The sequence below is a fragment of the Thamnophis sirtalis genome, unplaced genomic scaffold (genome assembly GCF_051295495.1).
Source record: "Thamnophis sirtalis isolate CommonGarterSnake01/CBP01778 unplaced genomic scaffold, rThaSir2_p1.2 scaffold_1, whole genome shotgun sequence".
NCBI lineage: Eukaryota > Metazoa > Chordata > Lepidosauria > Squamata > Natricidae > Thamnophis > Thamnophis sirtalis.
The window spans coordinates 144,601,845-144,624,630 of record NW_028261381.1 but is presented as its reverse complement, the minus strand read 5'-3'; the positions used below and the strand labels follow the sequence as shown (position 1 = coordinate 144,624,630).

At 39.0% G+C, this 22,786-nt stretch overlaps 1 protein-coding gene and 1 non-coding gene across 5 annotated transcripts; both read right to left on the bottom strand.

The window, feature by feature from the left end:
• Positions 1 to 1,332: 1,332 nt before the first annotated feature.
• Positions 1,333 to 9,496, bottom strand: EIF5 (eukaryotic translation initiation factor 5). 4 transcript variants are annotated; one of them, XM_014058086.2, is made up of 12 exons: positions 9,339 to 9,496; positions 8,936 to 9,169; positions 7,083 to 7,362; positions 6,916 to 6,997; positions 6,107 to 6,279; positions 5,249 to 5,360; positions 3,831 to 3,973; positions 3,423 to 3,578; positions 3,133 to 3,294; positions 2,537 to 2,701; positions 1,863 to 2,000; positions 1,333 to 1,707 (listed from the first exon to the last, which is right to left on the bottom strand). In XM_014058086.2, exons 3-12 carry the CDS (start codon positions 7,152 to 7,154, stop codon positions 1,615 to 1,617), a joined length of 1,296 nt encoding a protein of 431 aa, XP_013913561.1. In that variant the 5' UTR covers positions 7,155 to 7,362; positions 8,936 to 9,169; positions 9,339 to 9,496; the 3' UTR covers positions 1,333 to 1,614. The 4 variants fall into 4 exon arrangements, with proteins under 4 accessions (XP_013913561.1, XP_013913563.1, XP_087582915.1 ...); XM_014058088.2 differs by lacking the exon at positions 9,339 to 9,496 and having other exon boundaries at positions 8,936 to 9,275; XM_087726789.1 differs by lacking the exons at positions 6,916 to 6,997; positions 9,339 to 9,496 and having other exon boundaries at positions 8,936 to 9,274.
• Positions 4,984 to 5,108, bottom strand: LOC148049765 (small nucleolar RNA SNORA28). The gene has a single exon (XR_015695281.1). It is a non-coding gene; the product is annotated as a small nucleolar RNA SNORA28 (small nucleolar RNA).
• Positions 9,497 to 22,786: the final 13,290 nt, after the last annotated feature.

The following is a 22,786-nucleotide window of genomic DNA, read 5'->3' as shown; positions in this document are numbered from 1 at the left end:
AAACCTGTAACCAACAATGGAAGATTTGCTCTTGGACCATGGATAATCAAGTATGATATGGACTTTTTGACATGATTTTGGATAGCAGCTTTGATGGGAAAACTGCTTTTGAACTGAACGCAAGTGATTGCTCTTGGGTGATTTCACCCAAGGAAAATATTCTAATTGGTTAGTTGAACTTGCTAGAGAAAAGAACTTAGGGATTATAAAACAGTCCATCATGAAAAGTTCTAACCCTGAAACAATCTTTACCTCAAAATGTTTCATCTTGGAATATAATTGTATGAAATATAATTGTATGCTACTTATGTTCCAAGGTTTAAAAAGGAGAGTATCCATTATACAATTCAGTGACACAGGATCATGTATTGAGGCCTTAGATTTGTTCATGGTTCTGCCAACCACTGACTTAGCAAGCCTTCATTTGTTCCTACTTTACTGTTTTTCTTGCTGTGATACTAAGTACTAAATATTTATAAAAGTAATCCCCCGTTTAGGAATCCAAGTTCAGTTCATATGGCCTGTCAAGTCAAATTTGCATATAAGCCAGATAGCATTATATAGAATACTGTATAGATTTTGCTAGATAAACCCATTCTTAACTATGGGTGCTTAACTAAGGACATTGAACTGGCTTCTCCCAACTTTTCACCCTCACAAATACTGACTTGATATTTGTACTGCAGAAGAAACACATCTACTTTGCTCTTAAATGCGTACTAGCACTGACTGGAATATTGATCACCTTTAATTTTCCTTACCATCCCTTATCAATAGCTTTCTATATTAAAATGCTACAAATTTAAACCAACATCTAGTGACTAGATTGTCATTCCAATTTTCCTGCATTACCCAATAAGCTTTTTAGAAGTCAGTCATGATTGCCTCAGTCTGTGGGAATACACCCAAATCATTTGCAAAGTGCAGAGTACAATCACAGTTGTGCTTAGAAACTCAGTTCTGCATGCTTTATATGCAGCTGTTTTTTTAAAAAAAAGGCATTTAAATTGGGTAGCAGGGGAACATCAATTATAAATTTAATACAAGTTCACCACAAAATTCTGTCTCTTTCCTTTGAATCATATTTCTCATGATTTCATAGCTATTCCATATGGATTACATCCTAACCACATACGAATCTATGCCACGCCACTGAGCACCTTACAATAGGTTTTATATTAATAATATCCCCCGTTTATTTCCTTCTCTCCGAGTATACAAAGTGAGAAAACGAAAGATGCTTGGATGGGAATGAAATGGGCTCACAAACACAATCAAATTTTTGATTACTGCCCACATTGTTAGAAAAAAACCACTGATATGTGTCCCGACTGAAGATTCCAAAACCAAATCCTTTATTTTCACAACTGTATAAATGTGCTCCAAGTATTTATGTCCAATACAAGTTTAAAAGAAACATGCCAGACAGCAAACTTGGATCAGTCTGCTGGTGTATTAACTCCTCTCTTCTGTTAAGCTTAGTTACAAATACCAGTCATGGTAACATATATTTGAGTTCAAGAAGTATAGCACGATGTTTATAGCTATTATAGCTTGTGCACAAAGGTTGCACTTCTGGCAAGATATGCAGAGAAGTTGGAAACTAGATTCATTTTAAATAGCATCAATATCAATGTCATCTTCCTTCTTGTTTGCAGTCTTCACTGTTTCAACTTTAGGTACACTGGCTGTCTTGGAGTACACCACCTGCAAAAATAGACAAGTTTAGTCACAGTAACATTGTTACACAGTTGAGGCTTTTTATTATAATGAAATGAGCAACAAATCCTTTTAACCAAACATGCATTTGCAAATTAGAGCTTCTAATACATGTGGGTAAAGAACATTTAATTAAAGCTCACCTCAATGTTTTCATCTTCATCATCTTCTTCCTCATTGCCAGACGATTCCTCTTCAGCTTCTTTCAGCCATTTAATGAATGGCTCTGCTTTGATACGAATTTCTTTGGCAAGCTCTTTAGAAACATATTTCTTTGAGGCCTAAAACATCAAAAGAAAGTTCGAAACAAGTTATGCAGATGTTTTATAAGTATGGTATTTTAAACCCAAGTAACGTTTAGTCGTAAGGTTGGGACATTCTACCCATGAAATCTTACCTTAAATGGAAAACAGCTGTTCCAAAGAACAGCTACTTCAAGCTCTAGCTAGCCTGCTTCACTCAAAAACCTTTCCAGAGCCTCACATTTAGAAAAATAATCAACAATGCCACATAAGTGTATTTTGTGCTTGCTCCTACCCACATTGAAGATTTCATTTAGAGCAGGAGTGTCAAATTGGTGGTCAGTGGGTTGGATGCGTCAAACACAGGTCATGCCCAACCCAGCTTGGTGAAGGAAAAAAACTTTGCAAAATGTCATATGATGGCAACGTGACACTATGAATGACACATGATTTAGAGTAGTTTTTTCTTTTCAGCATCATCAACGAAGTACTATAAAGCACAAATCCTACCATGCATTTTTTCAAATTAGGGATTATGTAGTTTGCAACTGCTGTCTTGATTTGTAAAAACTGACCTTTTCTGCCCAGCCCAATATGACTTCTTCTTCCAGAAGATCTGCATCATACATTTCCTTCAGGATGTGTGGAATTTTAGAAATAAGCTGTGATTGATGCATAGCTACTACGCACTCAAAGCCATGAAGAAGATACCGCTGGGCCTTCTTGTTGTTGTGGCAGAACTAAAATGTGAACCAGAACATATTAGGAAATAAGTGTATATTAGCATGTGTAGCCCACTTGCCTAATCATAAACTACCAGTAACAGAAATTTCACACAAATAAAATAAGGCAGGTAAATGCAGGCTTGTGTCTTTAGACCTGGCTCAGTCTTCAAACGGAATTTTCAAGAGATACTATGCACTATATGCTGTTGTATTATTAAAACTGCATGCACAAGAAGCTAAAATTTAATTCACCTTTAATGGCCAATATAGTAAATGCCAAGGCCACCAGTAAGAAAATAATAATCACAAAGTCCCCTTTTTTATAAGAAATGTTTTTATTCTGAATATGAAGCAACTTTTATATATTCTGTAGTGAATCAGATTGGGACAGGAAGCAGAAAGCCCTATTGTCTCAAAAGAATGTTTTTGATCCACAAAAAACTTACACGCAAGAAATGGCGCCTGTATTTCTTTATCTGTTCTCTTATTTTTTCATCAAAGAGGACTTCAGTCAGCACCAGAGGGCCCATAGCTTTAACATCTAATCTTTCTGCTTCTGCCACAATATCTTTGTCGGAAGACTCTATGACACCTTCTTCTTTCTTTTTCTGAATCAGAAAAGACATTTTGTTTTAAAAGAAACATTTTTCAACAGTTATTTCCCCAGTTGAAATTATCCCATTTCAACTTTAAAAAGTTTTTTAAATTAGGAAAACATGCCATTTATCTGAAATACCTTAACAAAGTCAAACAGTAAATTGACTCTTTGCTCAACAGTCCTTTCTAGATCATCAGTCAATGTGAGTACTTTTGCACGATCAGTGATTTCATCCATTCTACGCCTTTGGGCTTCTTCAGTGGTATCTTCACCCCAGTCATCATCTTCATCTTCCTGAAATTTACAAGGTAACCATTTTCATAGTTGTTTTTTTAAAAAAGAAATATACACAATTCAACTACTTTGATCTGTGTTTTCCTTGAAAAAAATAACCCGTTATTCCCCTGAATAATTAACCATAAAATTGAGACTCCCCTCTAATTACCAGAAAAAGGTCACCATAAATTCACACTCATTTTCAAGGAACTACAATGTTTACAATGAAACCATGCATTTGCTCATTTTTTTGTAGCCAGATCTACTTACCACTACATTTGGAGGACTAAGTTCTTCTGGTGGTGCTGACTGTGGTGGTGGTGTCTCGGTATTAGACACACAACCATTCTCTTTATCCTTGCCTTTTCTATTCTTCTTTTCTTTCTCTTTCTTGCCTGTACCAGACTCATACTCTGTGAACGTTAGCAAGAGTCCAATGAAATATTTTTAACAGACATGGATCCAAAGATTTTTAATTTACAAACTCCGCTTTAGCTGTCTATCAGGTCAAGGTATTTGAGTGTACTTGGATAATCTTAAAATCAGTCTGCTTGTATACAAATTTTTGAACTACAAAGCAGTTTATCTAATTACCAAGCCTACACATTCAACTTTTGATTGTCTGAGTATTTAACAAATAATGACTTTTCCATATGCAATTTATCAGCCTTTAGACAGATTTTTTTTTCCTAAGAACAATTTTATTTTCTATAATTGCATGCAAGGTAAGTGGTGATATGACTAACAAGTAAGAAAAAGTAAATATTAGTCTTTCCAAAGGTGTAGAAATCTCACTGAAGTTTATTTCTAGCTCACGTAATGGAGCAACCAACTTGTTATGGACATTCTAAGGTTATTTTTAAATTTTAAAATAAAAACTAAAACAGGGAATAAGTTATTATGTACAAGAATACTAATCTAAGTCTGTCTTGACTGCATATGGCATGGAATACACTAGTACAAGTGGTCAGTCCTCATTTTATGACCAAATGAGACCAAAAATGTTTGCTGCTGAGACATTTAAGTGATTTTTGCCCCATTTTACAACCTTTCTTGCCACAGCTGTTAAGTGAATCACTGCAGTTAGTTAATAACATGGTTATTAAATGAATCTGCTTTCTCAACTTTGCCTGTCAGAAGATAACAAAAGGGGGGGGGTCACATGATCTCAGCACATAAATGAGCCAGTTGCTGAATTTTGTTCATGTGACCATGGGGATGCTGAATGGTCATAAATGAAAAATGGTTGTAAGTCATTTTTTTCACTGCCATTGTAGCTTTGAACAATCATTAAATGAATGATTGCTAAGTCAAGTACTACCTGTATTTCCTGTCACTTTCAATGCCAATACTACGAAGTTGAAAGTGAATATATCCATATACACTCCAGAATATATTTGCTTATAAAGAACACCATTAATACATTGTTACAGTCTGTATAACAGATGGCCTCATTTTTAAAGACCACTGGAATAGGTCAGGCTATGTTTAGTATTGCAAGCTTAAATTGAGATAGACAACTAAGTTATCTACCCCAGAGTGTTGCTTGCCCTGCAGTCTTCACACAGCACTGTTCTCCAGACAAGTTCCAACACACATAGAAAACTTCCTCCAGTTTTCCCCCTCAATTAAATAGAAAATAAATAATCCTTTATAGGTAAATATCAAAATCAAGAACAAACACTCACCAGGTGGGTTTTTAAGGATGAACGTGCAGAGTTTATGGTTTGTGTCAAGCATGCCTCGATAGCCACAGGCTTTGCAAGAGTTACCAATAGTTTGTTTCTTAGGGTTGACATGCTGCCAAAGAGAGCAATAGTTTCACTACAAATTAATTCATTTATATCTATATATGCTACCCCTTCTATTTTATAACCCCTTTCTAAAGAAAATGAAACAGCGGAAAGCAATAGAGCAATATATGTTCTAACTGGCTTGTGTTGAAAATTCTAGACTAGCTTGTTTTAAGTTTTGCTTTGTTATAAAGTTTAGCTACAAAGCCTACTCAAATTCACTCACAAGTAATTTGGTATATAATTAGTATACCTTATATTGTCTTGTCACACATACTGTTTATTCATTAAGTACCGAAGTAATCCTGTTTGAAATGTTAGCTAAATATGTCTAATTACAAGACAAGTATCTCCTGCCTTTCTTTAAAGAATTTAGTGAGATATTGGTAGGGCACCTCAGAGAAAACCTCAAGGTTGACCAAATACAATAGCAGTAGACTTATATACCGCTTCATAGGCCTTTCAGGCCTCTCTAAGCGGTTTAGAGAGTCAGCATATTGCCCCCAACAATCTGGGTCCTCATTTTACCCACCTCGGAAGGATGGAAGGCTGAGTCAACCCTGAGCCGGTGAGATTTGAACCGCTGACCTGCTGATCTAGCAGTAGCCTGCAGTGCTGCATTTAACCACTGCGCCACCTTGGCTCTACAAAACTGTTTCAGTGAGATTGCTGAAACTGGATTGCAGATTGGGGAAAAAAACTTTATATATTATTTTCTTTCTAAATTCTTAGCATTCTAGAAGCATCACCTACCAGATCAGTTTCAGGATTTTCACACTCAGGACAGAGAACAAATTTTTTAATGAACCCATCCAACATGTCTTGTAGCTTATTCGCCTCATGAGATCCATTGACAATGTAACGGTCATTCTTAACATCAAACTGGGTCTGCGCTCCCAGCTCACAACCAAAAAATTTGGTGGGATCTTTCAAGAAAAGAAAAATTAGCCATGAAGTTTTCTATCAACTCCTTTCCCACACTCACTTCTGACTAACCCTCTGCAAATTTATTTCAATTTATTTATTTATAGCACCACTCAACTCCAAACTACTACACTGGGTCTTCCAGTAGTAGTTCTAGTTCTTCCTATTTCTTCCTCCATCTGCTCATGAAAAATGCAATCATTATTTTATTATCTTACTACAATTTTAAGACCACCTTTAGAATTCACATCACAACTGTTTCTGCACAGAATCAACATTCCTTAGTTAATACGGAATGCATCAAAACAATAATTATGCATTGCTTTAGAGTACTATTCACAATAGCTATCATCACTATAAAAAACTATTCAAGTCAGCTCTTTTCCTTTCTGCCTTAAAAATTGCTGACACCATGAGGCAGAAGACAAAACTGTGTATTTAGGCTGATAGTGACAATAGCACTGTTATTGACAGTTATCTCACACTTCCATGAGGCAATTGAAACTGAAAAGGGGGGGGGGACTGAAAATGAGAAAATGAAGTGTGTGTATACACTATAGTAGTATTATTTTCTAAGATACTTTAAAAATGCTTTTGCTAATAAAACTAAGCTCAATGGAAAATTATATGGAACTTACACGTAGGAGGCCGATTAAGCGCCTTTGCAACGTCAACCATATTGACGATAACTGTCTTTATCCCATTTCCTTTGCCCTCAACCTGAAAAGGAAACTCAAGTATATATGATATCACACCATTAACTGGTAATTTTAACCCACATTTGAAGAAAAAGTGAAATATCTACCTTGGCAATCAAACGGGGCATTTTGTAGCGATAGAACTGATCTGAAACACTGCGGTTGACGTTGACAGACATTTTGGCTTACTAGTAGCTTTATCAATAAGATGGAGAGATCTTTGATTGCAACTTTTTGGTATCTTCTGTCTGGAGAAGACGTGATGACATAAACGACTGCAAGAGTTCTCGGTCTCTGACATGAAAAAATTTTCGCCACTGAGGCTGTGAGGTTCTTGCTTGTATGCTATATTTCCCCAATACAGGTACCAATGGCTGCGCAACAGCTCTGCAATATTAATATGGAAAGCTTTTATACTTCACACACATGCCCACATTTGTTTTGTTTGAATTCAAACATAACTGGTCTGATTTTTATACAATACTGAACATAGAGCCTCCAGCAAAAATTACAGAATTATGAATGCTGATTTTGTCACAACACTGCAAGCTTAGTATGATGAATCAATTATGTTGTAGACTATGTTTCTGGACTTCGTAACAATTATAGCTTATTATATTATATTGTTCTATGACCAGCAATGAAGAAATGTTTTCATTTAAGTTTTATTATTATTTGTTAGCCAGTCCTAATTTTGGTAGGAGACATATATTACAGTTTGCCAGCCAATAGTTACTTCAGTGGTATCCTCTATTAAGAAAGACGAACTTATGAAGTTGAGAGAAACAATATTTAATCCTTAAAAACGAGTAAAATATTTTAAAAAGTATCCCTATGCCTCATAATAAACGCAATCGCTGTTGAATTTAAAATAAGTCAAGGCTTTTATTCTTTTACTTAGGCAGATGAATTTAAAAACCACCAAATTTCTCTCCACGTGACCTACACACGTGCTTATAATAGTTATGAAATACAAATGAAGCGGCAAGAAAAAAAATCCTAAAAAGGGGGGGGGAGAGAAAGGAGCTCAAATTATTTTATCTTAAAGAGGTAAAACCACGAAGAAGCTATCGCGTATAAACCCACTTTAAAAAAACCCGAACTCCTCCCTCTCTTCACCCCAGCGTCGGAATGACTCAGAAATGCAGCAATTAAGCACTGAGTCAGCCCTAAATACAAAGCGGCGGCAGCGTAGTCGCCGCTCAGCCCATCCCGCCGCCCCTTTTCCCGAACCCTCGAAAGCGCCCGAGCGCAGCCGCCCGCCCGCCCCCTCCCTCCCCCTTCGCACACTGCGGGTTTAGGAACTGCGCCACAGAGCGCGCACTCCGCCCGCTTCTCTCCTCCACCCCCCCCCATCATCACGAGGACTGAGGCGCGGAAGACCTGGCGGCCGCCATCTTGTAGAGCCGCGCGTTCGTTCAAGAAAGCGAAGGGGGGGAGGGGGAAGTGACCGCCAGCGGCGGTTAAGGGAAGGAGACGCCACCTCCATATTTGCAGGCTTCTTTTCTAGAGGCGTTGGGCTAAACGGCCCACCTCGCGTCCTGTTTAGGGCGATGCGGTCCAAGGCCGAAGTTGGGACTACGAGTCCTTCTTGTCTCTCCCCCCTCCCCTTCTCGAGAACGAGCTGTTTTTGTAGCGACCCTTCGGAGGGCAATTTGGAGAAGGGAGCAGGCGTGGTGTCTCGTCCGCTCGTCCCCAACAGACTCGACCTTGCCATTCTGTCCGACAGGAAGTTACTCGAGGCCAGGCATTACGGGCCAATACTAACACCTTCCACTTACACAAATGAGGTGTGTGTGTATGCGAACCACCCTCGCAAGCGCTTTCAGGCCGCCGCCCGTCTTCCTCACCGTACTGGCCTCCGAAACGCAGCCCCACCAGCAAACAAGCTGTCCTTCATTGCTCCCCCCCTCCATACGTTAACCTTTCACACCCCCGTCCCCTTTCTTTTTTTACTTACCGTTTTCGTCCAATACAGACATAAACCCAACGCTGCTCGCCCCGGGCTGTGACGAAGCCGAATTAGTACGAGGAGAACGATGGCGGAGCTGAGGGTGTCACCGAGCACCCGGGCGCTTTTTCTAAAGAGATACAGATGCGGAGCAGGCGGACGCCGCAACCGCCAGGAGAGGGGAGGGGGGGTCCAAGCGTCCTGAGGCGGGCGGGATCAGCGGGATCAGCCTTGCCGGTTACTCTGCCAGAAGGAAAAGACCATCAGTTGAGGCAGCATTGTTAGCCGGGCGGCGGAGCGCCCGCACCTAAATTCAAACCGAGCTCAAATCTGCCATAGCAGCAGCATTAGGGTGGGTTTTTTTTAAAGGAGAGGGGGAGGGGCACAGCTGTAATGGCCGCCAAGTACCTACCTCTAGAATGTTCTCGCGCCGACTGAACAACACCGTCGCGAAGGCTGGGATCAATCAGCCGCCGGAGAGTCCACGCCTCCCTCTTCGTCGTATTGGCTCATCGTGAGCCGTTCTTCTTTTTCATTGGTTTCAGGTGCTTGTCAGTCATGATGTTAGGCGACCTCTCCTTATGTTCGCTTTCTTTCTTCCCACCCTGTCGCCGATCGAAGAAATACCAGCGCCCAAAAGGACATCACGTTTAACAACGCGACCCAGAATGTCGCGAGAGTTATGCAGAAGGGGAAGAATGAGTCAGTGTTCTCTGTTGCGGGGGGGGGGTGGGGGGCGGGGAAGGAGGGTTCTTACACGTTCGCGTGCAGAGGTTGCATGTAAAGAAATGCATTTTATTCTCGGAATACCATCTCGTCTTCTGTAGTACTGAATGCTACTGTTGCATTAAAGAAACGGTTGCCTTTTTTAAAAGGCGGGAATTAAATGTATTACTATATCTCGGTTTTCGTCAAGAGATCGTTTCATCCCTGGTTTATTTTTTTTACCCCAAACCCCCCTTGGTCGGGCATAGGGTGACTGGACCAGCCTTAATCCCTGGGTTTCTATGGTAAAGGATGGATTTGAGCCCTGATCTCCTGGATCTTGTTCAATACTTCAATCACTGCATCCTTTTAGGAAGGTGTCTCATCTGAGAAAAGTGCTGCAGTATTTGGGGCACGTTTCCGGTGTACAATATTGTAATTTAGTTAAGCCACTGGATTTTTTTTTTACCAAGAATCGGCTTGTCACCCGTTCTCATGTGTTTCCTGTAACTACGTGCTGCAAAAGTTGATGCGCTTCATTTGAACAGTAGTTACTTTAGCTTTTCGAGTTAATCTTCGGTGTGCAGGAAAATACGGAAGATTTCTTTCTATTAAGGTGCATAGTTAAAAGTATTTAGCATCCCTCTATGTGAAGTACTTTGAGATTTTGTTTGGGTATCCCGAATGGGGTATGTAGGCCCTTAGCCTCTAGGAGTCTAGGCCATCATAACCTTGATCTGACCCCAGTCATGTAAGATGTTATCAGACTAAAACAGCCTTTAAAACATTGCCACGCCTGGCTTTTATTATCAAGTAGACATGTATTGCATGAATGGACTTTTAAAAATAGAAATAAATTGTGGCAGGGCCCTTTAAAGAATCGGTGTAATGATGCAATTGGTGGGTATGTACTTCCATTGCATTTGATAAAATGCAGTGGAAGAACAAGGTGTTTGGAAGCACAGGGAAAATAATTAAGGACAAATTGATTAGCGAATTGAATTCTTGAGCCTGCTTTCTAAATACATTTGAGAACTAAATTCCAGTTTGCCAGAGTGGATGAAAATAGCTTATCAGAAGCTTTCTATTACAACTCCCCCATCTCTTTACTATCATCTCTGTTGCTAATATAGAACCTAAGCCAAGAAAAGAGTTCTCTATTTGCTTCTGTTAGCATTTGCTAATAATATTAAACTGCCCCTCCCAAGTCTATCCATCCCACACGCTCTCCAAAATTTGTAACAGGCCTCAAAAATAGGGAATTTTTTTCCAGGATGAAATAGCAGAAAACAATACAAAATACTATTTTTCCCTTTGGGTTATATCTGACATGGAGACTTGTGTTATTTATTCAGATTATAGGTTAAAGAGTATGTTTTTTATCTTATGGTTCTATTTGAAACATGCACAAATAATATGTTAGCTCATATTGTTCAAGGAAACTTATGTTGAATTTTCCAAGGCCCCCACTTAACAATTATTTTAGTTGTTAGTAAAATTGTAATTTTAACCTGATGTGTTTTCCTATATTTTTATTGCTTCTACTAAAAATGGATTCCTGCCTTTTTGAAGGTAATATTTCCTGATATTCAAAAATATCCCATGGATATTTCCCATGGATAAATTCTAGATTTTTTAGCAAACCAAATAATTACCTTTCAGAAGGTTTAACATAATACATTATAACATTTTATTTATTCATTGGACTTCTATAACTGCCAAATTGGAAAGACTCAAGGCGGTTTACATTAATACTCAAAACAATCAGCATGCAAACATGGATTCTGAATTGCTCTGGATTGTTTTAATCTTGGCCTATGAAGAAAAAGAAAATAAGAAAAAATCCTGCAGTAGTGGTAGGTGGAATGTAGTTGTGTGGAATGCATGTTTTAGACACCACAGTGCTTTTGGACAACCTTAATATATATTTAAAATCAACAAATTTTCTGGGATTAGTCAGGTGTTTCTTGTCCCCGAACCCAAACATTTGAGACAAAGAAAGAATTATTGATCTCATGTAGTTTTTTATGGAAGAATGGAAAAAATATAAAAAGAGATTATAACAATAGAAGCATGTTCCTTTTTGTCTTGAGGACAAAAAGAAAAATACTACTGATGTGGCCATTCTGGATGTCACATGAAACAAGCCTGGTGAAAAAGCTGAACCAGCCTTTGTGATTACTAAAGAACAAATATGTGTTTTCTCTTTCAGTGCAGCTGATGGATAAGGAGTTGATGGCTACTGCCCTAGATAGGTTTCTTCTTTCAGTCTGTTAAGCAGCAAGTTTTTAAAGTTAATCAAATATGTAAATGATGCCCTTTGAAACAGGAGAGGTTAAAACATTCAGTTGAAAATAGTTGAAAACACAGGGGACTTTACATAGAGTTAAAATGTGGCAAAATATTCCATGTGACTAGATGGAATATTGAAACAATTTCTTAACTGCCTTCCAAAAATAAGATCAGTAATTGATCTACTGCTCCAAGGAAAAACATAGGAAAACCGGTTTGCTTAGAAAGCTGCCAGAGCATAACATTTACTCTTTCACTTCCTAATGCAACTCTTCTGTTTAATGAATTACAACAGAACTGTATGGTCCATGAGTAGAGGAGAATTCTACTCTTGATTTGAATGGTGCATGAAAAAATGAAATAGGATTTAAGAGTGTTGTGATATAAACAGACAGTTTTCATTAACAACTAATAAACTGCTATTAACAAAAAAAAGACTACTTCTAAAATGTTTATGTCTATATTGCTTATACTGGAACCGTGATGGCAAACCTATGGCATGTGTGCCACAGATGGCACACAGAGCCCTCTCTGCGGTTATGTGAGCCATTGTCCTACCATGCATGTGCGTGTGCCGGCCAGCTGGTTTTCGGGTCTCTGCCGTGCGTGTGTGTGTGGGGGGGGCAGGACACATGCGAGAGACGCGCACACCTGCGTGAGGGGTGTCGTGGGGGCCCATGAAGCCCATTTTTGCTCCCAAGAGGCTGCAAAAAGGCCTACTAAGCCCAAAGCGGGAGGGGGGCTTGCACGCATTGCATTATGTATGTAGGTGCATGCATGCGCTGTTGGGCGTGCACACGCTTTCGGCACATGTTGACAAAAAGGTTAGCCATCATTGTACTAGAATGTTCAATCTATAAGAAATAAATTTGCTGACCAATTTTATCTTGCTAGTTATCCGAGAAATAGACAATTATACACAGGTGGGCAGACATTTTTTTTCGAGAGTTGTTTTGGTTATTCCACATAATCTTTATGTTTTTTGGTGCGCTGAATCCGAAAATGACCTCCATTTTGTCATAGGACATCACGTTTCCTGACAATTTAGGTAACTATGTTAAATAAGGCAATACCTCAAAATAAATGGAAATAGACTTATAAAATTAAATTTTTATTACAATATTTTCATGAAAATCCTTTTTTGAACTGAAATGAGCTCACCTACAAACACAAAACTCGATTTTTCTTCCTTGTGAGACTCTTCTTGGTGCATTTACGCTTGTGAGTAGCATCTGGAATGTCTCCCTGAAGCATACAACAGTAGTCTGCCATCATTGTAATGCTCCATTTTCCCTGGTATCTCCTTTCCATCTCTTTAATGTCTTGGTATAATCATTCACCTTGTTCCTTACTCACACTTCCCAAATTTTTGGGAAAATAGTTAAGGTGGGACTGGAGGAAATGCACTTTCAAACTCATCAGGCAACCTAAAGCTTGAAATGCTTTTAGCATTCTCCCAACGATCTTTTTGTAGTGAGGATCTTTGTTATTGCCTAAAAATTTCTGTTCAACTTCTTTAAATGTAATCCACCCTTCTTTTTGAGGATTCGTTATGGTATTGACAAACTCTTGATCAACTATAAGCCTTCTGATGTCTGGTCCGACAAACACACCTTCCTTCAATTTTGCCTCCGACAGGCATGGAAACTTGGTGACCAAGTATTTGAAGCATTCTCCATCTCTTGGAAGTGAGTTTACGAATTGCTTCGTCAATCCCAATTTTATGTGGAGAGGTGGTAGAAGAACTTTATGGGAAGGTACCAAGGTTTCTCGGAGGACATTTTTTTCACTGACTGTTAGCACCTTCAGCTGCCAACTCTTCTTGGTCCAGTGATTTTGTCAGTCTCGACTGTCCCATAGACACAGAAAACAAGGGTATTTGGTATACCCAGCTTGTTGCCTGAGCAGCACGCACAAGACCTTCAAGTCCCCAGACACTTGCCAACCATGGTCTTCATATTTAAGTTTACCAAGAACCAATTCCAAGTTCTCGTAGGTTTCCTTCAAGTGTACGGAATGACCTACAGGTATGGAAGCGTAAAAACCGTTGTGGAGTAAAACTGCTTTGAGACTTATTTTTGAAGAATCAATAAAAAGACGCCATTGCTCTGAATCATATTGGATTTTAAATTGAGCCATCAGACCCTCGACATCGATGTAATAAATCAACTTGTTTTCCTGGTTGAAGTAAGAAACGAACTCCTTTTCACGATGTCTGAACCATGAAGATGACACTCCTGGCAACAATAAATTCCTGCTTTTCAGCCTTGATCCGAGTAACTCAGTGGCATCTTTGGAAGATTCAAGTCTCTTACCAAATCATTCATCTCCTCCTGAGAAAAAAATTTTTGGTCTTGTTCAAAGTCAGAACTTGATTCGTCATCTGGTTCAGGTATGACTTCACTTTCACCAGAGCTAGGTATCTCTTCCAAGGTAGCAGGGGGCTTGGGTACTGGTATATCTGTGCCATGGGGGATGGGACGAATTGCTGAGTGAAGATTGGGGTATGAAATGGAATGCTTCCATTTGGAATTAAACCCTTTCACATCGCATGAACAAAAGTAACAGTCATCACTATGGTTCTTCTGCTCTCGCCATATCATAGGAATCCCATAATGGAAATATTTTTTCTTACCCTTGAACCAGTTTCGGAGGTCCTCAACACGCTGTTGCACACTTTATGAGGCGCCCAAACTTTATCTTGATCTCCAATTTTTAGTCCAAAGTATGCAAAGTATACTTTTTTCACAAAGTCTGTAATATTCTGCTGTTGCTTCAACACTGTATATTCACCACAGATGAAACAGAAACTGGCGAATTAATACACTTTCGCGGAGCCATAACATAACAGTTGTAGAATGACAAGCTAACATGAATTGCGATGAAAACGTGTGAATAGCCTAGAACCAAGAACCTGATGATGATTCGTGCGATTCCACCACAAAACCGCGCTCGACTAAACTGCGTCGCTGACGTCATCAACAGGGCGACAACAATGCGGAGACAGAAGCATGCTGTAAACCCTAAACCTAAAATTAACCCTTAAACCTAAACCTAACCCCCCCTAAACCTAATCCTAATCCTAACCCTAACCCTAAACCTAACCCTTAACCTAACCCTAAACCTAACCCTAACCTAACCCTTAACATAACCCTAACCCTAAACCTAACCCTAAACCTAACCCTTACCTTAAGTTGAATCGGCTTGCATTCAAAGTGCTATTTAAAGCGCCCTTCTTTCTCCGCGCTGGCTGTTGTCGCCCTGTTGATGACGTCAACGACGCCGTTTAATCGGGCGCGGCTTAGTCGAGCGCGGTTTTGATGGGTCACGACAAGTATGGCATGCAGGAGAGAGCAGCTCTGTGTCTCTACACCAGACGTCACAGTGCTGGCCACGCCTCCTGCACTGATCGGAGATGCTGTTATCTGCCCTGTGTCTCCCACTGGATTCTTCAGGAAAGATTAACCTCTTCTACCATTAGAAGCACAGACTTAAAACTTGCTTAGCTTATGTATATATTGCTGACCATCAGATTTACAGTGCTATATTTTTTTTACATAACTCGTATAAATCCTTTAAGGTTTGTTTGGCATTTTATATCTTAAATGCACTTATGTGAATTAATTAATAGTAATTTAGACTTTAAATTTGGTTAAAAACCCATAATATAAAAAATACCAAAAATTTAAAAAAGGGATAAATTTGAAGACAATTTTGCATGTTGTGGCAAATCATGACGTCTAGGAGTTTTTTCAATATTTTATTTGTTTTCAGCACACCAGAATACATGGAAATTAGATGAAAATAATCAAACAGCTTTTCAGTCGCAGACCTGTGTTATGTGAATCCTGTTTTAAGGCACTAGCTTTTTGTAAAGGATTGTGTTAAAAATGCAACCATTATAGAATATATCTCAAAATGTAATGCCAGTTTTTAAAATTTTATATTATATATGTATATTCTGCTTTTCCTACAAGATCCCCAGGTGGATATAAATGGACCCATGGCTTCACTCCCTGTTTTTCTGGACTGCATATATAGGCTTGGGAAGCAGGACTTCTCAAGATTATTCTGTCAATGTTACTTGCTCAGAAGCTAGGTATGCTGAAAGTTCCATATTTTTTCATCACTCCAATGTTTACAAATGCTATTTTTCCCTTCAAATAATATGTTTCTACTGACAGTATTATGAGATTGTTGTGAGCACAGTTCATAATTTGAAATTAAAATATTGTTGTTAAGAGCATATTACTTTTATAGTTGAGCTTATGGAAACCTCTGGGGCTAAGTGGGAGGTGGGAGAGGGCTGTTGGAGAAGAAAAAGTTAATTTCTACACATGCTGGAGTCTCAGCGGAGTGAACTACTTGGCAATGATGTGCCAATGTATATTGTTAATGTGATGTATTATATATATAACAATTTTTGTGTCTTGATTGCTTTTTCAATGACTGCATTTGTAGGATTGCATCCTGCATATTATCACTGGAGTACTGTTGGGGTAGGGATAATAAGCCTGGCAGAGTTGAAAAGCACTTCTATGTTGGAAAGATTGATAATCTCAGTCAATAATTAAATCAATGCATTTAACAGTTGGACTTTGAAATGGAAGGGAAATATCTGAAAGAGGTTTCCTATGTACAAAGATGAGGTAATATTGATGTCAGCATTCAAGCTGCACTTAAAGAGGGAGGGTGCCTTAATACAATGAAATTTATAATCCTATTTTCTTCAAGAAAATATTAACTGAAATAGCAGGCAAAGAGTTCTGCAGCAGTAACAGTGTGTGTGTGTTTCTGTATATAAAGTGTATCAGAGATAGACATGGTTATGACATTAAGCATGTTCTTGATTTCATCTGGGATGTTTTGAAGGATATGATCATGATGTGGTTGTAAATCTAAAATATTGTTCCTATCCTTGTTGCTGAATAATCAAGCCTTCCCTGAGAGAATCCCAGTGGTTTGCAGCATGAGTGCTGCATTCTTCTTCCTCCAGCCTCAGCTTTTTAATGTGCATACCCTTCCTCTCTATGTGTCACAATGAATGACATTTTGCTAGTCACTGGAAAATGCTTAATGGTGCTTTAAACAAGAATGCTAAATATTTGTATTGTTATTCACAGATGCAAAAGACAAAGGTCTAGTTGAAAAAATAATCATGTGAAGATGGAAAATAAGTCTTTAAGAAATACACTGGGAAGAATTTTTCCAGTTAGTTCCCAAGATATGCAAGATGTTTTAACTCTTGTTATGTGGTCTCCTTAAATTATTCTTCTCGGCATGACATCCTTCTCTGTCCATTTTAGTTTTTGCAGTTGATGTTTCCTAAAAATGTTGTTTTCTTTGCATGAGAAGAAAACTGTCATATTCTACTTCATAATCTCCTTTTGTTGAGATCTGCAAGGCAGGACTCTTTCATAATAACCCTAAGTCATGTGATTGGAAAAATATCTTTCAAATTCTTTGGATGCTTTAACAGTTTGTTACTCAAATGTTTTTCTCTGGTGCTAGGAAATTATTTTCCAAGGTTTAGTTCCAATAAATGAGCTTTCTCCAGACTGATAATCCTTCGGATATATGGGAACTAAACCTCCTGGAAAAGCTAAATCTAAAACTAAAATTTTGACAATTTGGGGACTCTGCAGATTGTAGGCCCAAGACACCTAGGCTTCAGAGTGGGAGTTCTGCAATACTGAGATTTGGATTTTAGTTTTTTTATCTGTTCAGTGGACATGCTGTAAATATATACTACTACTCTAATATTTTAGAGGACTCAACAAAATTATTGGAGGGTATGCTTTTCATACCCTCCAATTCAGGTTCATACCCTCCAATTCAGGTCATTCAGGTTAGCACCCACTCCTCTTCTAGAAGAATTAAATATTTTAAGAAATATTAAAAAAGGCACAATATTATATTTCCCTAAAGGGAAAAATGGAGAAACGAATTTGTAACACTTCTGTTTATTTGTGTCCTTTTTCTGGTCAGGTAAGCACACTTCCAGGTACTATCCATGGGGTTTTCATGGCAAAGATACCGGAGTGGGTTGCCATTTCTTTCTCCAGTGGGTCATGTTTTGTCAAGACCTGCCCATCTTGGGTTGTCCTGTATGGCATAGCTCATAGTTTCATTGAGCTATGCAAGCCCATTTGCCACGACAAGGCAGTAATTCATGAAGGGGAATATAAAAAGTTAAATGAGCTAAAAAAATTGTCAGGAAAAAATGTTTATGGGCACACTGCTGTCCCTAGGCACTACCCTGGGATTCTAATCCTAGGACTACAGAAAGAGAAGTTGCATGTAACCCAAGGGTCAGGCTTTGCTTACATCTGCAGTAACTAGATACACCTTTGGTTTTAACCAATAGAGTTTTCCTTATGACCTCTGTCTGCAAGCAGTTGATAGCTTATCAGGGTCATGAAAGCAGTAATATGGTCCGCTTATGATATAAACGTTTGAGAAGTTTCATGCTCTAATATCTTGAGTTTAGAAGATTTTGTAAGATGTTTTGCTCTTAAAATGTGGCCCATAAAAAGCAAATACAATAATTAGAATAAAAGAGAGCTAGTTCAATGAGTGAATATCTATTGGCTGATGCCCAGGATGCATCTACCCACTTCTCTTGTCCCTCTTTTGAATAAGATATTTCTTTCCCCATCCTTACATGTTATGGAATTCTTTATGAGGTCATAATTTAAAAGCAGCAGGGGAAGAACTAAAATGTGAAAACATGGGTGCATATAACGGTACTTGCTACTTGATTTTCCTTTCAAAGGAAAAATAAAGTTACTTTGATAAGAAATTGGCTACACAGCAAATTGCTTTCATTGCTCCTCATAGCTTTTATAATTTTTTGAACTAAATGAACACAGGAAGACCTTAAACCATGAATAAGGAGCAAACATTCAGTTTCATTCAACATCCCATTATTCTCCTATAGCTATAATTCTGCAGTTAATCGGGGTGTGAAATGCCAAACCAGACCACTGCTATGATAAGGTAAAATCACTTGCGAACTGTGTGATGTTCTGGTAATGGCCACATCTGTTGTTCCTATTCTAACCTGCTTTTCTTTCACTGACTGTTGTTATTCACGTATATATTTATTTATATATTTTGCGTATGGCATATCATACGTGGATTAGTAATACACTGTTATTGACTGCTGCAAATGCTTTCCTCTCTTAAATTAAGGGGTTTTTTTGCAAAGCGTTTTGTTGATGATGTCCTTCTCAAAAAAAAACCTTCAGTGTTTTTCTTCTATGAATTATCCAGATAGTATAAGTTCATCTCAAGAGCTGGAAGGAGGATACATATAGCAAATGAGTGACAAGATGATGGAGAGGACTGAGATGGTTGAAAATCATAGGAGCAAAACTGGAGTTTAGCTTTCTAAACACACACAAAAAAGTAACAAGAAACTCACAGAGTTGCAGCCAAGAAACAGGCTTATTACAGTATTAAGACCCCAGGTTTGATGGCAGAGCCAACTTTTTGATGCCTCATAAAAGTCCAGTAGGATTGAGGCAAGAACCAAAAACGGGTGCCAGAGCAAAAAAGGTTGTTGTCTTGGGTCCTGCCAGATGGCACTACTTGAGCATGCCTCTCCTGCTGGATCCAATAGGAGGGATAGATACCAATGGGGAGAGATGGTCCCATTATTAACCTGCTTTCAAGTCATGAAGGGCTTTAAAGCTGTCCACCACCACCTTGAATTGTGTCTGGGAGCACACCAATAATTAGCAATAGCACGTATTGACTTACAGACTGCGCCATAGTGCTTTACAGCAGTTTTCGACCAGTTTTACAGTGTCGGCATATTGTTCCCATTTTACTGACCCCGGAAGGATAGAAAGCTAAGTCAACCTTGAGCCGATCAGGATCGAACTTCTGACTGCGCGCAGAGCTAGCCTCCAATACTTCATTCTAACCACGGTTCTTAATGCAGCTCATGAAGCAAGAGGACTTTAGCACTCATGACTGCCTGCACAACACTGTAATTTGCACAGCTGAAGCTTCCAAATGCTCTTCAAGGACAGCCCCATGGAGAGCATATTGCAATCGTTCAAACGGGAGGTGACTTGTGAATGACTGAGTAGTTTTCCGTGAGATAGAAATGGGTGCAACTGGCACACAACATGAAGCTGTGTAAAAGTGGTCCGTCTGTTCTTCTAAGAATGTAGAATGTATACCAGATCTATACTACTGTTTGCTCCTGGGTGTTAGAATGAAGATAGAAGAAGCCTAACTTTTTTGCCACCAATTAGTGGTCACCTCTTTGTGCAGCTTAGATCCAGTAACTTTGCTTTTAGTAGAGCGTACCTAGATTTACACTGTGCACTCAGCCAGATCAGTTTAGTAGCTACATTTGCCCGGGGGGGGGGGGGTAAACTTGGTTAGTGAGAAGTTGCGGGGGGGGGAGGGGGAGGGTAAACTTGGTGTTTCTTACTTGTGGGAAACCAATCTATTTCGGTAGTATATGGGTCAATGTTAAATTCAAGTTGAGTATGTGATGTCAAACCAACTTCCGTGTAGCTTTAATTTTTAAAAAAAAAATTAAAGTGGGCTGTGCTGTGTTCAATGACCTCCAGATTTTACATTCAGAAAAAAACTCAAGACATGTTAAAAAGTTCAGAAGCCTAAAGTCATCACTAACATGAAGTTTAGCATTTCATATAGACGGAGTGAGGGTTTTACAATACAATACAATACAATACAATACAATAGCAGAGTTGGAAGGGACCTTGGAGGTCTTCTAGTCCAACCCCCTGCCTAGGCAGAAAACCTTATACCGTTTCAGACAAATGGCTATCCAACATCTTCTTAAAGACTTCCAGTATTAGGGCATTCACAACTTCTGGAGGCAAGCTGTTCCACTGATTAATTGTTCTAACTGTCAGGAAATTTCTCCTCAGTTCTCAGTTGCTTCTCTCCTTGATTAGTTTCCACCCATTGCTTCTTGTTCTACCCTCTGGTGCCTTGGAGAATAGTTTGACTCCCTCTTCTTTGTGGCAACCCCTGAGATATATTTTCTTTATATATATATTTGTAAAGTAAAGGTAAGGGAGTCCCTGCAGATTTTACTCCGCTTCAGAAATGCTTCCAAAGTCCAAATTCATTACATCATATTCGCTCTCCATGTAAGTTGCTAAAGGTAATGAATAGTATATAATGTTATGAAGGATTAATTTTTGCTCTGGGGAAAAAAAATGCAAAATGCTTTTGAAAGGTTTGTGTGTTGTTTCAGTCACAGTGCTATCTGTTCATGTGCTGTTCATTCCATCTGTTCTCTTCCTTGCTTTAAGCAAACAGGGTGCCATTTACCATAGTAACTACTTTGTTGCTCTCAGGAAGTCAGTGGAAAATGGATAAGAGAAACTGAACTTTGTAAGTACCTTTACTGATAGCCAGGATAGTTTTACTATTCAAAGAGATCAAAAAAATACACTCCCGTTAAGAAATGTGGACTACAACCTTTACATAGTAATCAAAATTGAATGTATGAACTGTAGTGTACACATATTTTTGTTTTATTTTGCACATTTTCTATCCAATGCACACACAACTGGTCCTCACATTTACAATGATCACAGCATCCTCATGGTCGTGTGATCAGATTTTGGGTGCTTGGTAACCACTATGTATTTATGATGGGGCACCATCCCTGCATTATTTGATCGCCATTTGTGACTTTCCCAATCAGCTTCCAACAAGTAAGCCGATGGGGGAAAACTGAGTTTGCTTAACCATTGCATGCCTCACTTAACAAGTGTGTCAAAATAGATCGTAAAATTGAATGTGATTCACTTAACAACTGCCTTGCTTACCCATGAAATTCTGTCCCCAACTGTGGTTGTAAGTTGAAGACTACCTATACTGAAGTCTGATTGGCTTCCTTAAATACTATAGTATAGATACAGGGCATAAGTGGCTGCCATATTATCCTCAGAGATAGGTAGTAAGTGTTTTGGACAGCCCCTGATTTTCCTATTATATGCTGAAATCTGGATTTACGTAGATTCTGTTCTGATCCAATTCTCATGATCAAACTACCTCAGGGGGTGTCAAAGTGGTGTATCACGACTTTTCCCCCTTTGCTAAAACGAGGATTGGCATGGCCAGCATGTGACACATCTGGCCCATGGGCCACAAGTTTGACACCCCTGATCTACCTCTATAACTTTGTAGTTGCAACATTGTTTCTGAAAACATTGGAATTAAAAAAGAAAGCAGTATAAGAAACAACCCCCAAGGACATCTGCATCAAACCTAATACACAGGGGATTGTTTCAGGTGCTTTAAAAATCACAGGACTTTCTGAAGATTGGCATCTGGAAAAAGTAGAAATGCTTGGTTGTGATTTGCCAGAGCTTTCCAATCTTTTGACTGATTAATTGATTAATAATCCCACCAAGGTATTTCATTTCCCCTTTTAATCACTCACTTCTTCCTACTGGTACTGTGATGGGTGGTCAATGCTCCAGGTTGGGTTCTCCAGCAAGACAACTGTTGAGTTGAGGTCTATTGGTTCTTGGTCCTTCACCTCGTTCTTTCCTGTCTTGGTGTTCCTGCCTGTCAACGTTTTTGTAGAACAGGAGTGTCAAAATGGTGCTGTCATGTGACGTATCGGGACTTCCCCCCCTTCGCTAAACCGGGCATGGGCGTGGCCAGCACATGACGCATCCAGTCCGTGGGTCGAGAGTTTGACAGCCCTGTTGTATAATATTATCTATTTTATCACTGCCTCTTTTGCTATGGTCGTGAAAAGACGTTCCTAGGCTTCTGAAAATAAGTTTGATTTAAGTTAATTTTCATTAAAAATGCCTGCTCTAAGTGATAACCTTGGAGGATGTTGAGGAGTGA

Excerpts from the sequence above, each read along its gene's own strand:
- EIF5 (XM_014058086.2), bottom strand. The coding sequence starts at position 7,154 with ATGTCTGTCAACGTCAACCGCAGTGTTTCAGATCAGTTCTATCGCTAC. Across the intron at positions 6,998-7,082 it reads TGCCCCGTTTGATTGCCAAG|GTTGAGGGCAAAGGAAATGG; the intron begins GTAGATATTTCA and ends TTTCCTTTTCAG. Across the intron at positions 3,579-3,830 it reads TTAGTCCTCCAAATGTAGTG|GAAGATGAAGATGATGACTG; the intron begins GTAAGTAGATCT and ends TGTAAATTTCAG.